The sequence below is a fragment of the Eretmochelys imbricata genome, chromosome 12, assembly GCF_965152235.1.
Source record: "Eretmochelys imbricata isolate rEreImb1 chromosome 12, rEreImb1.hap1, whole genome shotgun sequence".
Lineage (NCBI taxonomy): Eukaryota > Metazoa > Chordata > Testudines > Cheloniidae > Eretmochelys > Eretmochelys imbricata.
Window position 1 is genome coordinate 7525699 of NC_135583.1, and position 16674 is coordinate 7542372.

The following is a 16674-nucleotide window of genomic DNA, read 5'->3' on the forward strand; positions in this document are numbered from 1 at the left end:
GGGGTTGGGGGTGCAGGTCTGGCCAGTAGCTAGAATGAGGGAGGGGGGTCAGGGTTGGGGCAAGAAGTTTGGGTGTGGAGTGCTTACCTGGGCAGCTCCCATTTGGTGCGAGGGGTGCAGGTGGGAATGTGGGAGGGTGTAGGAGCTCCTGTTTGGTGCTCAGGGTGGGGCTGGGTATGTGTGGGGGGTGCAAGAGTCAGGACATGGAGTGTGTGGGGGGTGCAGGGGTCAGGGCAGGAGGCTGGGGTGTGGGGGGAGTGCAGGAGTCAGGGCAGAGGGCTGGGTGTGTGTGAGGGGGGGTGCAGGGCTCAGGGCAGGGGGCTGGGGTGTGGGGGGGGGTGTAAGGGTCAGGGCAGGGGGCTGGAGTCGTGGGGGGTGCTCCCAGCCCCTTGCTCAGAGCGGCTCACCGCAGGGGGCTGGAGGGGATATGCCCTGATTCCAGCCCCCTTTCCCAAGGCCCTGTCCCCACCTCTTTTCCGCCTCCTCCCTGGAGCAGCGGTTTGCTGCGGCTCCACTTCTCCCCCTCCCGTGCAGATCAGCTGATCGGGGGCAGGGAGAGGAGGAGGGGCAGGAACTCAGCACACTGGGGGAAGAGGCGGGGGAGGGGGGAGCTTGCCTGCCCTGCAGCAGCCAGCAGGATCAAGCTTCTTCATCCCGCCTGGGGGGGCGGCGAAGAGTGGGCCGGGGGGGCTGGCGGGGATTTTTAATGGCACGCTGCTGCCTGCCGGGGTCCCTGCCTGGTTCGGCAGTGGGCTGAGCGGGGCCGGTGTCTGGGACCGGCAGGCAGCAGCGTACCATTAAAAATCGGCTCGCGTGCCATCGGTTGCCGACCCCTGCTTTAGAGCCTACCTGTTCACTCAGTCCTACTTCAGCCAATCACTCAGACAAACAAGTTTGGTTACAATTTGCAGGAGGTAATGCTGCCTGCTTCTTGTTTACAATGTCACCTGATAGTGAGAAAAGACGTTTGCATGGCACTCTTGGTAGCCGGCATCGCAAGATATTTACATGCTAGAAGCGATAAAAATGCATATGTCCCTTCAGGCTTCAACCACCATTCCGGAGGACATGCGTCCTTGCTGATGATGGGTTCTGCTCGATAATGATCGAAAGCAGAGCGGACCGATACGTGTTCATTTTCATCACCTGAGTCAGATGCCACTAGCAGAAGGTTGATTTTCTTTTTTGGTGGTTCAGGTTCTGTAGTTTCTGCATCTGAATGTTGCTCTTTTAAGACTTCTGAAAGCATGCTCCACACCTTGTCCCACAGATTTTGGACAACATTTCAGATTCTTAAACCTTGAGTCAAGTGCTGTAGCTATTTTTAGAAATCTTACATTGGTACCTTCTTTGCGTTTTGTAAAATCTGCTGTGAAAGTGTTCTTAAAATGAACATGTGCTGGGTCATCATCCGAGACTGCTATAACATGAAATATATGGCAGAATGTGGGTAAAACAGAGCAGGAGACGTAGAATTCTCCCCCAAGGAGTTCAGTCACAAATTTAATTAATGTTTGTTTGTTTTTTAATGAGCATCATCAACATGGAAGCATGTCCTCTGGAATGGTGGCCAAAGCATAAAGGGGCATGCAAATGTTTAACATATCTGAAGTGTAAATACTTCGCAGTGCTGGCTACAAAAGTGCCATGCGAATGCCTGTTCTCACTTTCAGGTGACCTTGTAATAATTGGGCAGTATTATCTTCCGTAAATGTAAACAAACTTGTTTGTCTTAGCAATTGGCTGAACAAGAAGTAGGACTGAGTGGACTTGTAGGCTTTGAAGTTTTACATTGTTTTGTTTTTGAGTGGTTATGTAACAAAAAAAAATCTACATTTGTAAGTTACACTGTCATGATAAAGAGATTGCACTACAATACTTGTATGAGGTCAATTGAAAAATACTGTTTCTTTTATCATTTTTACAGTGCAAATATTTGTAATAAAAATAATGTAAAGTGGGAACTGTACACTTTGTATTCTGTGTTGTAATAGAAATCAACATATTTGAAAATGTAGAAAAAATTCTTAAAATATTTAATAAATTTCAATTGATATTATGTTGTTTAACAGTACGATTAATCACGATAAAAAATTAATCATTAACTCAATTTTTTGAGTTAATTGCATGAGTTAACTGCAGTTAATCGACAGCCCTTCTGAAAACCTTATTGCAGTTGGCATTGGAGATCTGATTCTTGGGTATTTTTTGACTTGCTACCTCTACTGCTGTTGACTGTCTGAATTGCTCTGAAGCACCTAAGAAATCATGTTCCTTTGATTTGCCAGCATGCTTCTCCCATCTCTCCCCTCCACCCCCAGATATCTGGAAGCCTTATTAAAGGCCTCCTCCCACTCTGTCTGTATTTGTAGAAAGAAGTGTGGCTTGGGCAACTTAATTGCTGATGGGGGCTATTTTATTGTTGCGGGAAGGAGTTTTTCTGTGTTTTGTTTGAACGTTTCCAAGTGCCAGATCTATTACCAACTTGAAACAATTTTGTCTGGTGAACTGTGGGCATGTCCCACTTTCTCAGGTGCTGTAATCTTTATTAATCATCTCTCTTTCCCTGAGCGTAATGTTGCCTCCTTAGTTTGAAAGAGAAGCACAGGAGCGAGAGGTGTGTTCGCCTCTTGCTAATTGCTGACATAACCGGCATTCATGTAATAAAACTTTAAGTTTAGTATTGTGTAATGTGGATAGTAAAAAGAAAGCTTCAAAGAAAGCTGTGCTGTTCCCAGTGGATTTCTTTCAGCAGTCCTTCTGATGTGTAGTCAGACAGTAAGTCTTAGGTTGGTAAGAAAAAGTAGCGTAGGATCAAAGGTTTTGTGCATCTGTCTGAAGTAGAGGTAAAAACTGAACAGAGACTCGGTGAATAAAGGAGCTTTTTGGGAAGAGTGGTGTCCCAAGACCTGTTTTCTGGCACGGAATTTCTGTGGCTAATGCCACAAAATACAGAGTCTCCCTGTAGTGTCTGTCCTGTTGATGTGCATGTGTGACTCCTATACATGTTATTTGCTCATCAGACTCTCAGAGAAGGAATAACGCCAGTAACTTCTCCACCGACCAGATCTTCCCGGTTTTCTGAGTGAACTGGAAAATTTCCAGCATCCCTCAAGAAAATGGTTTTGTTCCCAATTACATTAATACCGGCTTTTGCATCCCAGCTGTGAAACTGCTCCATGTGGCTGTTTCCTAATCCCTGTAAGCACTTGCCTAGCTCTGCTCCTCCAAGAGGTTTAATCCTCCCTTTCCTGTGTTCTTGTTAACAAGATCTGCATGAGGGAACGTACTTAAAATGCTCACCAACAGCAGTAATAGCTTGGAGCACTGCAGTGATGCTTAGTTCTAGGCCAGTGAGAGCTCCATGGTTTGATACTCCACGTTTTTGTACTCTAGGAAATTTAATTTGGAATTCTGTAGTGTATGTGTAAGGGTTTGTGAAAAATGGAACTTTGTTTAGGTTGTGACTGATGCAAAATGATAGTATTTAAAGTGAAATCCTCTATCTGCAGCATGGGCAAAAGCAGTCCAGAACACTCTGCTTTGCTCTGCTAATATGCTTCTTCCTAGTTTAGAGAGCCCCCCAGAAGGGATGAGAACACCGTCTAGTGTCCGTCCATCCTTGGCCTCTCTTCTGAGGTTGCTTAAAATGGTGACCATTGTGGCAGTGGTTTTGGTGTTGCATATACATGTCTGCTAGGAATTGAACTGAGACTACTAATTGATTTCACAAAGGTTACCAAAGAGTCACTACTTAGCAGTGACTTTGCTCACTACTTACCTGAGCTGGGTTTGATCCACAGAGAATACGGCTGCGTCTACATTACCAGCTAGGGGTGTGATCCCGTGCTCATGTAAACATACTTGTGTTAGCTCTTATCTGACCTAGCACGCTAAAAATAGGAGGGGTGACTGTGGTAGGCGCAATGACATGTGCTAGCTGCCCTGAGTACAAATCTGCCCAAACCCCATGGGTGGTACAGACTCTGGGGGGCTAGCGTGAGCTGCTACTGCCCATGTCATCGCAGCTGCACCACGCTACTTAGCACGCTACTTGAGATGAGAGCTAGCACGAGTTTGGGAATCACACCCATCTCTTACAGATGTAGCCTGAGGCTAATTCTACTGTACTCCAGTGCCTATGTCAGCATAACCCCCTAGTATAGACGCAGTGTACACGGCAGAGTTTTTGTGCCGGTGTGGGAACACCACCTCTGCGAACAACAAGGCACCTACTCTGGGGATTCACACCCCTGACTGCCAGTTATGCCAGTATAATTGTTTTTAAATGTAGACCATGCCTTTAGAATAAGAAATCTTTCACCTCAATTATAAGTCCCAAGCTTCTGTAATTCTTGAAATAATGAATTCTGATATAATTTTATAGTAACCTCCCTAAGTGATTTTAACAAGCTTCAGTAATAGAAACTTTTTCAAAGTTGGATGGATTAGAACCCATATATGAAAATATTAACAAAAAGTGGACCTTTAATTTTCACCTGATTTTAGTTACATCTAAATGTTTCAACTTATTTTTCCAGGAAAAAAAGAAAGGGCAGGCCTCCAATTTGAACACATACAAGTGGCTCAAGCCTATGAGATGAAAGTTAAAGTGCATTACTCGCATACATGCTCAGGCTCAGTTGAATGAGGACAACAATGCAATGAATTTTGGGAAGATGGAAAAATGATTCTCCTCCAGAAGTTTTATGTAGAAATCTAGGGAAACTGCTTTGAACTCTTCTCCGTAAAGAGGGAAGGTTCATAAATGTGTTGCATATTTCAATATGTGTAACTCAGCTGCCTTGACTCAGGGAAGGTGAGCAGTGCACCTGTGTGTCCAGCTTTCACTGACTGCTGAAGAATTCCTGAGTTGTTGGAGGTTTGTAGCTTTGCTGCTCTTTAAATTCAGGATTCTTTTCTTGCCCATTTTTGGGAGGGAACAATCTTGAGTTCAGAGACCAGTTGATTAAAATGTATGTGAGACTGAGATAAGACCCAAGAAGTAGGGTAGAGTGCTTTCCACCCTGAATTGTAGTCCTGTGGCCGCCTATCTGAGATGCCTGGTGTAGCGCAACAGAAACCTTATTGTAACTGAAAAGAACCTTCCATTTTTGTTGTAAAGGCAAATGACCAGCCATCTTTTGTACTTTTACTCGTTTTGACATAGTCAAATGTTTGGTTGTCACATCCCCCAGGGTACAAGCTGGACTGTGGAATCTGTGCCCCCTTAACTCTCTAGCTCAGGATACCTCTCACACTGCTCTGCTAGTGAAAAGTAGCCCCTCCAGGCATTGCTCACGCACAGCCATTAGCATGTGAAAACACACCCAACAAAGTTACATGAGTGGATGGGAGAGCATTCATGAACTGTATACAGGGAAACACCCGCAAATCCCCCCAGCCTTGCACCCCAGAAATGTGCATCTTACACAGCTCAAGACCCCCTTGGACAGTGCAAGCTCATAAGTCCATCATTTTATCAAAGAAATGTATATGCACCAGCCCTTGTTAACCTGAGCAGATTCCCCAGCCACACCAGTCGAAGCTCAATGGTTTAGATAAAATATTAAAACAAGTTTATTAAGTATAGAAAGATAGATTTTAAGTGATTATAAATGATAGAGTGGTAAAAAGTCAGAATTGGTTACAAAAAGAAATAAAATGATAAAATCGCAGTCTAATTCTTAAACTTTACCAAGCTAAATAAAATTTGAAGCAAGGAACTTTCTTACCCCACCAAATGCTGCAGGTAGTTCATAGTTCACAGTTCTTAGTTTGCAGGCTGGATCCCCCTACAGCCTGGGACCACTCGTCTAGTTCAGTGATGCTTCTTTGTAGAGCCCTGCATGGATACAAAATTTGTATTGGCATCCAATCCACAAAAATGGTCCACAGATATCTGCAGATTTGCAGGTCTCTACTTCTTTGTCTTTCAAACAATCTTGCTCTGTGAGTAGAGATGGGAGAATGGAGAGGTAATGAGGAAGTCATTGTCTTATTTTATACCCGCCTCCTCTCTTTCATGTTGACCCCAAGCTGGGGTGCAGGTGACCAACAGTCTGTTGTGTACTTGAGATTTGAATTGTCCCTCTATGCAACGTATATTTCTTGTTTCCTTTCTCCCTGCTGGACAATGTCTCTTTAACACCTGGCTGGGTGTTAGACACTCCTTTGTGTCTGAAGAGCTCGCCTGTGGGCATTCTCCAGAGTTATAACATACTTCAGTAACATCATACAGTAAAACTTATAACTAGGGCTGTTGATTAATTGCAGTTAACTTGCGCGATTAACTCAAAAAAATTAATTGCAATTAAAAAAAGTAATCGCGATTAATCATCCTGTTAAACAATAGAATACCAATTGAAATTTATTAAATATTTTGGATATTTTTCTACATTTTCAAATATATTGATTTCTTTTACAACACAGAATACAAAGTGTACAGTGCTCACTTTATATTATTATTTCTTCTTACAAATATTTGCACTGTAAAAATGATAAACAAAAGAAACAGTATTTTTCAATTCACCTCATACAAGTACTGTCGTGTGATTTCTTTATCCTGAAAGTGTAACTTACAAATGTAGAGGTTTTTTTTGTTACATAACTGTACTCAAAAGCAAAACAATGTAAAACTTTAGAGCCTACACGTCCACTCAGTCCTACTTCTTGTTCAGGCAATCGCTAAGACAAAACAAGTTTGTTTACATTTACGGAAGATACTGCTGCCTGCTTCTTATTTATAATGTCACCTGAAAGTGAGAACAGGCATTCGCTTGGCACTTTTGTAGCTGACAGTACAAGGTATTTAACTGCCAGATATGCTAAACCTTCGTATGCCCCTTCATGCTTAGGCCACCGTTCCAGAGGACATGCTTCCATGCTGATGATGCTAGTTTTAAAAAAAAAAAGCATTAATTAAATTTGTGACTAAATTCCTTGGGGGAGAATTGCATGTCTCCTGTTCTGTTTTACCCACATTCTGCCATCTATTTCATGTTCTAGCAGTCTCGGATGACGACCCCGCACGTTTATTTTAAGAACGCTTTCACAGCAGATTTGACAAAACACAAAGAAGGTACCAATGTGAGATTTCTAAAAATAGCTACAGCACTCAACTCAAGGTTTAAGAATCTGAAGTGTTGTCCAGAATCTGAGAGGGACAGGTGTGGAGCATGCTTTCAGAAGTCTTAAAAGAGGAACACTCAGATGCGGAAACTACAGAACCCAAACCACCAAAAAAGAAAATCAGCTTTCTGCTGGTGGCATCTGACCCAGATGATGAAAATGAACATGTGTTAGTCCGCTCTTCTTTGGATAGTTATCAAGTAGAACCTGTCAATCGGCATGGATGCATGTCCTCTAGAACGGTGGTTGAAGCATGAAGGGACATATGAATCTTTACCACATAATTCTACATTTGTAAGCTCAACTTTCATGATAAAGAGATTGCAGTACAGTACTTGTATTAGGTGAATTGAAAAATACTATTTTGTTTTTACAGTGCAAATATTTGTAATCAAAAATAAATATAGTGAGCACTGTATACTTTGTATTCTGTGTTGTATTCTGTATTCTTATTCTTTGTATTCTGTGTTGTAATTGAAATCAATATATTTGAAAATGTAGAAAACATCCAAAAATATTTATATAAATACTATTCTATTATTGTTTAACAATGCGATTAATTGCGATTAATTTTTTAACCACTGGACAGCCCTACTTATAACTTTACACATAGTGAGCACCTTAGAGACTAAAATTTATTTGAGCATAAGATGCATCCGATGAAGTGAGCTGTAGCTGACAAAAACTTATGCTCAAATAAATTGGTTAGTCTCTCAGGTGCCACAAGCACTCCTTTTCTTTTTGCGAATACAGACTAACACGGCTGCTACTCTGAAACTTTACACATAGTGTCACTACACATATTTCCACAGGATAGTGATGCTCAGTAGATTATGAATTTTCAAATGGTACCTCACAAGGCATACTTTGTACAACATATGACCGTATAAAAGTGGTGACTATGGGTTTACAGGATGTTAAATGGGGTACAGTGTGTCACAGTGGTACAATAGGCAAGGATAATGTAAAACTAATTTTAAAATTGGAGATATTTAAGGAATGAGAAGAAAATATGGTGAGTTAAGCAATCTCTGAGTGTAGTAAAGCAGTTCCTAATTAGTAATAGTTCCACCTGATGAAAACAACTAGAGAAGTGGTTGTCAAGTTGTTACACATTGTGGGCCGCAGGACAGGATTTCTCAAACTTTCACTATTGCTGCCCTCACCATACTTGAGTTTCCCCAAATGTGAGCACTTCTTCAAAAAAGAAATGTCAGGAGGAGAGCAAAGGGCCTTAATTTGGATGATTGGGGATGCTGAAACTAAGATGTATGTTCTCCTCATGTACAAGGGGGATATATTAACTACTTCTTTGCTGGGTCACTGTCACAAGCAGAAGTGGCTGTTGAGCGCTTAATATTGCCTGTTCATTTCTATTTTGGGATTATATAATCCCATCTTTCCCACTTCCCTTTAACTTGGTTTGCACTGCGCCTGGCAGATCCTCCTGGAGGAAGCAAGCATCACAACTTGAGAGAAACTGAATTATACTCTTAGACAGAGAGATGGTATTTCTTCATGCTATGTAAACATGCAGATATGGGAACTCTGTTTTCAGTGCCCAAGGAATTATCCTAATTCTTAAGAGGGTAACCCTCTGGATTAAGTGAAAATCCACTTTCTTCATGGTGGCCTTGGCACTGATTTCTTCCTTTCTCAATCTGGCACTTTCAGGTCCAGCGATATGGCAGCATATGGAATCTCAGTTGGCCAGCGTGTGGCAGTGATCTGGGATAGCTCCTCGCCTGTTGAAGGACTGAAGAATCTGGTGGCTAAGATTCAGGCATTGGTGGGACCTGAGAGCCGCGTATCCGTGGAAAATATTGACCAACTGTCCCATTGTAAGAATGGGGATATAATTTTTACCACACATTTTGGTGTAAGGGCAGTGTCATGCTCTGTGGGTATGTTAATGGATGTGAGCTAGCATTTTCCTTGATTTGTAACCTAGGGCATCTTTAAGTATAAAGGTAGAAATCCTTTTGTGACTTCTACTGCTAGTAGTATACAAGAAAGCTATACACCCTAGTCATGTTTGTTTCATCACTGATGATTGTTAATGGATAAGGCTACGATTTTGCCATGGATATTTTTAGTAAAAGTCAGGGGCAGGTCATGGGCAAGAATGAAAAATTCACTGAAGCCTGTGACCTGTCCCTGACTTTTACTAAAAATATCCATGATAAAATGTGAAGGGACTGGGCAGCTGCGGGCTGGCTGGGAGCTCCAGGGCCCCCACCACCCATGGCGGAGGGGAGCTACAGGGTCCCCCTGCTCCCTCCCCAGCAGCAGGGAGCTGTGGCATCCCCCTGCCCTGCCATGGGGGCTGGGAAGCTGCGGGGATCCCCCTGAACCCCCTCCCCCTTGCGGCAGCTGGGAACTGTAGGGGTTCTCCTGCCCACAGCAGTTGAGAGCTTGAGGGCAGCAGACATACCTCACAGCTCCCTACCACTGCGGGAGGCAGCAAGACCCTGCAGCTCCCAGCCGCCAGGCCTGAAGTCACGGAAGTCTTTGGAAGTCATGGATTCCGTGACTTCCATGACCTCCATGACAAAATCGTAGCCTTATTAATGGACGCCATGTGGTATGATTGTCACGTGCATGTGTACGAAGGAGATCAGAGAGGGGCTAGCTGGTAAGATACACTTGTCTGTTTTTTCTCTCTTCATCTTTCCTTCTTTTCAGCGGCTCATGCGGAGTCCAGCTTTGATGTGGTTCTGTCAGGCATGGTACCAGGCAGTATGACACTGCACAGTGCAGAGGTGCTGGCAGAAATAGCTCGGATACTCAAGCCAGGGGGTCGTGTCCTTCTGAAAGAACCAGTGGCTGCACAAATAGGTAAGAGCGAGTCTGCTATGTTCTTGCCCCTGGATCTGAGGCAACCAAACATACTTTCATGGAGGATTAGGCCAAAGCTAAAGGGCCAAGAGCTGTGGATGGTAGTCAACATAAAGAGTAGTTCTGTGACTGTGATTCATTAACGTAAGCAGCAAGGCGTGATCTTGTGTCTGAGCTTATCACTGTCATGGTGGAATCTCTGATGGTGACCATCTTGTATCAAAAATGTAAGAGCAGAGAAAGACTTACTCTTGTAAGCATACCGCTATGATTAGCTGATGCACAGAGCTGATGCTAGAGTTTGTAGTGACTTAAGTCAGGTTTCTGGGCCTCTGTGAAAGTAAAATTAGATCATGAGCTGTTAGTGACTGGGACCATCTTTTACCCTGTAGCACAACAGGGCTTGGATCTTGACTGGGGCCGTTAGGTACTTGCATAATCTAAAAAAGATAAAGTGAAGTTTAGGAGAGAGACGGTGCATCTTGTACTATCACAATTTACGAAAAATGTGAATAGAGCCTTTCTAGTAGGTAATGCCAGCTACCCAATGGAGAACAGATGGACCAAAGCTGTTAATTAAATCAGTCGGTGTAAGACCTGATGCCTTCTGGAATGAGCTCTTTAATGTATATTTCTGAACTTCATATTTTTTAGGATTTTATATTTTTGAGGACTTCCATGAGCCTGGCAAAGTGGGAGCTCCCATTTTTCTCTTTAGTAGGTGGAGATGATTTTTTTTCTTGGATGCTGGAGAATCCTTCGTGATCTTAATGTATTTGTCAAGAGCATAATTTTGAACTAATTAATAGTCTCAGAGTTGAAGAGCCTGTTTGAATGGCTGATTTCCCAGATGTGCCCAGAGTGATTAGGAAAGAAACATGTAAACAAAGGGATTAGCTGGAATGCTGCCTTCTAAAGCACTGTCAGTCCTTTCACATTAGAAGCAACACATCTAGTTCTTAATAATGAGCTTTGTTTTGCCTTCCCTGTCATGTTTCCCAGGTAACAACAGCAGAATCAAGACAGCAGCCAGGCTCCCCACGGCTCTGACGCTTTCTGGACTGGTGGAAGTCAAGGAGGTATGTGTATATGCACTAACTACCTCCTGAGAGCACCCATTTCAGGACTGTATAATGTAGAGTAGAGGCTTCCAAAAGGGATGCTAGTTATTCACCGTATTGCCATGTTAGCGTGCCTTTAAATATGCAACAGCACAACCAGCAATGAAAACTGTGCTTTTAGTACTGCATGAATAAGAGTTTTCTTTGCAATTTAAAAAAAAAAAATCCGTTTATCTTCAAATGAATAGTGGCAGTAAGCTGTGTAATATCACCATCTGAGCAAGCGCCAGAACCATGATCCACTTTGTGCAAGCTGGGAGAATGAGCCAGTTTGAGGTATAATTCAACATCATGGGATAGAGGCGAAACCCTTCTCTGTATGGTCTGATGTTACCACACAGGGCATTGGAATATGGCAGTTCTGTACAAGGATTAACACTCACTGTGTCTTGCATTCCAGCTGCAGAAGGAGCCTTTGACCCCTGAGGAGACCCAGTCAGTCCAAGAGCATCTGAGTTACCAAGGCAATGACCTTTTGTCTGTTCAAATGGAAGGCAAGAAACCCAACTTTGAAGTGGGATCCTCAAGTCAGCTCAAACTTTCCTTTGCTAAGAAGTCTGCTTCATCAGGTAAGAGCGAAGAGAAGGCTGGTATATGTGCTGGGAGCGTATGAACTCCTTACGTTGTACAATGGAGAGCATAATAATTTTGAATGCTTAATGAAAACATGGTTCTCTATAATCTTGGTTAACAACCATTTTGTATCTGTTGGAAGCTTCCATTTCTGTTTCAAAGGTTAACTGCAAAGCAAAGGAGGAGGGAAACCTGTGCCCTTTCCTGTTGCTTTGTAATGCATACAGAGAGCTGCATAAAGGATTTTCTATAGGTTTTGTTTTGTTTTTAACCTTATTAGAAACACCATTACTACCCAGTCCCTTCCTTCCTTCCTTCCTTTGTGCAAATGGGTCTATGCAAGATCTTTGAAGGATATGAATGGTGATTAGATTACTGGAGCTGTCTTGGCTCCCAGCATCAATGCCTGCTCTAATGTCAGCTAACTATTTCACTGCATTTCAAACAAAACAAGAAATAAAAGGGGTGATCATATTATGAAGAGATGCAGTGTCTATAAATGACATTTCGTTTTGGTGTCAAAAATGGGTGGACCGGGGAGGATATTGTCACTTCTTTTTTTCATAACTGACCTTTGATGAAGGATGAGGAGAAGTGGACAGAGGATTCCTTGCACAAATCAGGTTTGAAGACGGATTTGAGCGAGAGAGCCGGTGGTTGGCTTCTGAGAACAGTGAGAGTGTTCCACAGGTAGGGTGCAGTATGATAAAAGGCACTACTGCGCAGGGAGTGAGTTTTTCAAGAGTGATATTGGAACCATTTCCTTGCTGGGAGCAGGTCTGATTCATGCTATGTGTGATCATTGTCTATGTCTCTCTTGTTTTGGCTCCAGGCAAGCCTGCTGTGGACCCCGCTGCTGCAAAGCTGTGGACTCTCTCTGCTAATGATATGGATGATGAGGGAATGGTAAGTTCTGTTTTAGTTTTCCACACAAAACTTAGAAGTTTCATGAACTTTAACCCACAGTACTCAGTAGGGCTTTACAGAGGAGAGGGTGGAGTGAGAGCCATATGGAAAAATTCCTCTAATATTACATGGTGAGAGGTTTATTGCATGGAGCATAATGCTGACGCATAGGTACAAGCTATGCCAGGTGTTGTCATTTCTTTGAATCTAACATTGGCAGTGTCTCTGTTAAGCCAGTTTCCTTCGTTTGTTTGTTTCTTCCTCCATGTTGTCTCTTTCAGGATCTCCTGGACTCAGATGAGTTGCTAGATTCTGAGGATCTGAAGAAGCCAGATCCATCTTCCCTCAAAGCTCCATCCTGTAAGGAATTGGGTAAAAAGAAAGCCTGCAAGAACTGGTGAGTACAAGACTTGATGTGTTGGTGAATGTGCTGACTTCAAATCAGATTTAACCATTGCCCTTTAAAAAAGAGCAGGGTATGGTGCTGTTTTTCCAAAGAATTATTCATTGGTATCTCTACTTCTTTTTAACCCTTAGTGTATTTTGGTATTTAGTTTAAGAAACACATTCAGAAATCTGTTAGCCAAGTGAATTTCCTTTTGTAGAATTTTTCAAAAATTAGATTCTAGTGCATAAATCTCCTAAATTTTGTCAAGGGCTTCTGTGTATTAAAATTGCAATAGTATAACTAGATAATTTTTTTAAAAATAAGCTAACTTGATTTTTAAAGAAGATTTAAACTGTTTTTAAGTGAATCTACATTAAGGGTGTATGCTGGTGTAACTAGAGTGTTTTAAAATCCGTTTACTTATATCCCAGGCGTAAATGTTCCCCTGTGAGATGAATAGTTCTCCCCCAACACACGGACTCACTTGGGGGCAACCACAGGATTCATGCAGGCTCTTTTTAAAACCACGACTCTTCCTCAGTTTTCTTCCAGAGAAATACTGTATGTAGATTTTAAAATAAGAGCTTGGTATTTGATAGCATTTCCGCATGTGCTAGGTGGAGAGAGGGAAGTTCAAGCAACTGGGACACTCGACATGGTCCCATGGGCCAGTGGTTCGGTTCTCAGCCAGCGGCCCACGGGCCACTTTCAGCCGAATCGGCACACAGCTACAGCCCATGTGACATTCTCAGGGCCATACAGGTAGTATGTGGGCCGCATCCTCACAGTAAATATAACACACACAGAGCTGCATATGTGGCCCACAGTGGTGAATAAGTTGAGAACCACGGCTAAGGGCTATGATATTAGAGAGGATAATAAAGCGGGGGTGCGTGTGTGGATGTGTAAGTAACTGCACATGCTCTAAAGCCCGTTGGGTGGAATGATATGTTGCGGCTGTAATCTCGTGGGTGGAGGACTGAGGAAGAAATGTCAGAGGGTGGAGTGGGTAGAGTCAGTGGCTAACGCCATTGCAAACTGGTTTAGGATGAATCCTATTTCTTCTGCAGCACGTGTGGCCTTGCGGAGGACCTGGAGCAGGAGAAGAGAGAGAGCCTGCAGCCCAGATCTGCTTGTGGAAATGTAAATATCCTTCCCAGCTATCCTGTGGTATAGACAGACAGGGAAAGAGTGTATTCTTATCTGAGAACTAGTTTAAAAAAACAGTACTTTCTATTGAGTTACTGATTGTTCCCTATGGGTTGACTTTACTCACCAGTATTTGTGGCCTAGAAGCAATCGTTCTGTCTCTGCAGGGCTATCAGCTTTTGTAATATTTGGCTTTGATGGGTCTGTGGTAACTTCCATTGTATTTGCAGCCACTTCTTGCTCTGCGCACATTCACGTCTTGTTATGATATGGATACCTCTCTAGGAAGAGCTAGACTGAAGTCTCCCCATTCCATATAGTTATGATTCTCATTCATGACCTACCTGAGCTGAATTTGAATCCATTGAGCTGCTCAGTATTTACTAAGATATCTCCTCTCCCTGAAGCCACCTGTGTTCAAAGTGAAACAGGATTTTCTGAATGGTTTGGAGAAACTGAGAGCCCCAAGAGTTGGATGTTACAGCAGCTAGGCTTTAGCCCTAATCTGAGGAGACTGCATTCTTGTGTGGTCAGGAAAAACTCATTCTTTGTTTGTTCAATCCCGGACTACTTCAGACTTCAGTCCTGACCTAACCAGGTTTGTGCCGATTGCTAGAGGCTGAAAGCAGATTCTTTCGATGCTGGTTTATTCTCTGGTGGGCAGATTGTACCTCTGTGTAGGGCAAAATACTTCCCATTGGGAAGAGAACTTAAACCAGGAAACCCTGCCCTTTGTTTTTGTCTGCCCTTGGTAACAAGCTGATGCTTTTGTCGCCTCTCTGTCTTGGCAGTGTTACCTGGGGGATGCATTCCGCTGTGCCAGCTGCCCCTACATGGGGATGCCAGCCTTTAAACCCGGAGAGAAGATACTCCTGGCTGAGAACAATCTTCATGATGCCTAAGAGGAGGATGTTACAGAGACACCATTGGTGCACAGCAGTTCCATAGCACACTGGCTTCAGAGCTTACATGAGCCCCTCTCCCCTCCCATCTCCTTAAATTTCCCTCTCCAGGAAATGCTTCTTTATGGGGGTGGGTTGGGATGTTGAGGGCACGTGGAGCTGATGTGAACTAAAAATGTGATCTCAATAGACTTAATTAACTTTTGGGTAATTGATCATTTGCAGTGATGTCTGGTCTCCTATCATGTACATAATACAGACTTGTTAATGGAATGTTAGGTTTTTCAGATTTATTGGCTGAAGACTGAGAGGCGCTGGCCGTCAGAGTATGTGCTGTTGGCAGAAGGGGTATGTACAATGGGAATCAGATGCCAGGCTGATCTTGTCTGAGTGTACCTGGAACCCCAGCCAATGCCTCTGAGCTCAGTTCAGACCACTCTTTGCCATATTTATTCCTGGGGAGTTAGCTTAGTTTTTGTTCAAGTCTCTTGAGATGACACCTATTTCCTGCTCTTTTTGGGGGCTTAGTTTATTAAAACGTGGAGCTGGTTTGTCATTCCATGTGATGTACAAAAAGGAATTTGTAGGAACTGTTAGCAAAGAGAATCCTGTGAAAGTCCCTTGAAGAGTTTAGCAAACAGGATAGTAGCAAACATTTCCAAGTATCCTGGGAAGCTGCTAGTGATAAACTTTCTCTCCTTTTCCTGCCCTCTTGCCTTCCATGAAAAGGTAACAGCTTTGTTCAAGCAGTTTGAGAATAGTCCAGCGTGTTAGGTAGAAAGTGGATTATATAGGGAGTCTCTGCCTTGCTGCCCCTTCTTCCATCCAATAAGCACTGGGAACATAAGGGTTAATGCTAGTGAATATCTTATACTAATTAAAGAGAAGATTGTTACCTACAAAGGTCTATAGCAATAACTACTGAATTATCCTAATGTTGGGGCGCTATGTGCCACCACCTCCTTCCCATCCCTGAGAGAAGTTGACCTTTGACAGTGCTTTAGTATTTATTTACCTACCCAGTGTTACAGTGGGAAAGATTTTCAGGGCTGTAGCTAACCTCCCCTCCCTGCAGCTTCAGGACAAGGGAGCCATTCCTGAGAACTTCCGTGTTGTTCACCACGTTTATTTTCCTTCGTTTCCCACCTCACACACTCAATTCAGCTCTTTTGTGTATAAAGATATCATCCTATTTAGAGCCACTTAAGTGCAGGATCCAACTTCACCTTCTTGTCATTACCCTGCACTGACTTGAAATAAACTCATGTAGCGGGTTAGGATTAAGGGCTGTTCTGTTTTTAAAGGCTGTGACCACAAATAAAGCATTTGTTAAAAATTGGTCTTAGTGGAGCTTTAAATATGGTTTAAATCTGTTCATTGACTCTCAGCTGATTCTTGTTGGCTTGGCTCTGTTCTGCCTGCTTGAGCTACTTGTAAGCAGAAACACTGAGCACACCTTGGTAGTCATCCTCCTACAGTAACTGTTCCAGCAAAAATTACACATGCACATATTTCATTATACTCAATGCAGGAAAGAATAGAATCAAGACTTCAAGAAGAAATACAAAATTTTCTTCACTGAACATCTATTCATGCATTTCAAAAGGAGGCTGTCTCATAATTTTGGGGTAGGAGAAAGAGTGAAGTCAGGTTTGCAGCTGGAGGA

General features: G+C 43.0%; 1 protein-coding gene across 1 annotated transcript in view; it reads left to right on the plus strand.

Annotated features, from left to right (window-relative positions):
• Window positions 1–16346, plus strand: part of CIAPIN1 (cytokine induced apoptosis inhibitor 1) — an 18931-nt gene extending 2585 nt beyond the window's left edge. The window contains exons 2-9 of the mRNA XM_077830682.1: window positions 8806–8972; window positions 9817–9969; window positions 10972–11048; window positions 11491–11659; window positions 12496–12569; window positions 12851–12966; window positions 14028–14100; window positions 14898–16346. Coding sequence (XP_077686808.1) covers window positions 8816–8972; window positions 9817–9969; window positions 10972–11048; window positions 11491–11659; window positions 12496–12569; window positions 12851–12966; window positions 14028–14100; window positions 14898–15008 — 930 coding nt within the window. The 5' untranslated portion in view covers window positions 8806–8815 and the 3' untranslated portion in view covers window positions 15009–16346. The remainder of the gene's footprint in view (window positions 1–8805; window positions 8973–9816; window positions 9970–10971; window positions 11049–11490; window positions 11660–12495; window positions 12570–12850; window positions 12967–14027; window positions 14101–14897) is intronic.
• The last annotated feature ends 328 nt before the right edge of the window (window positions 16347–16674 follow it).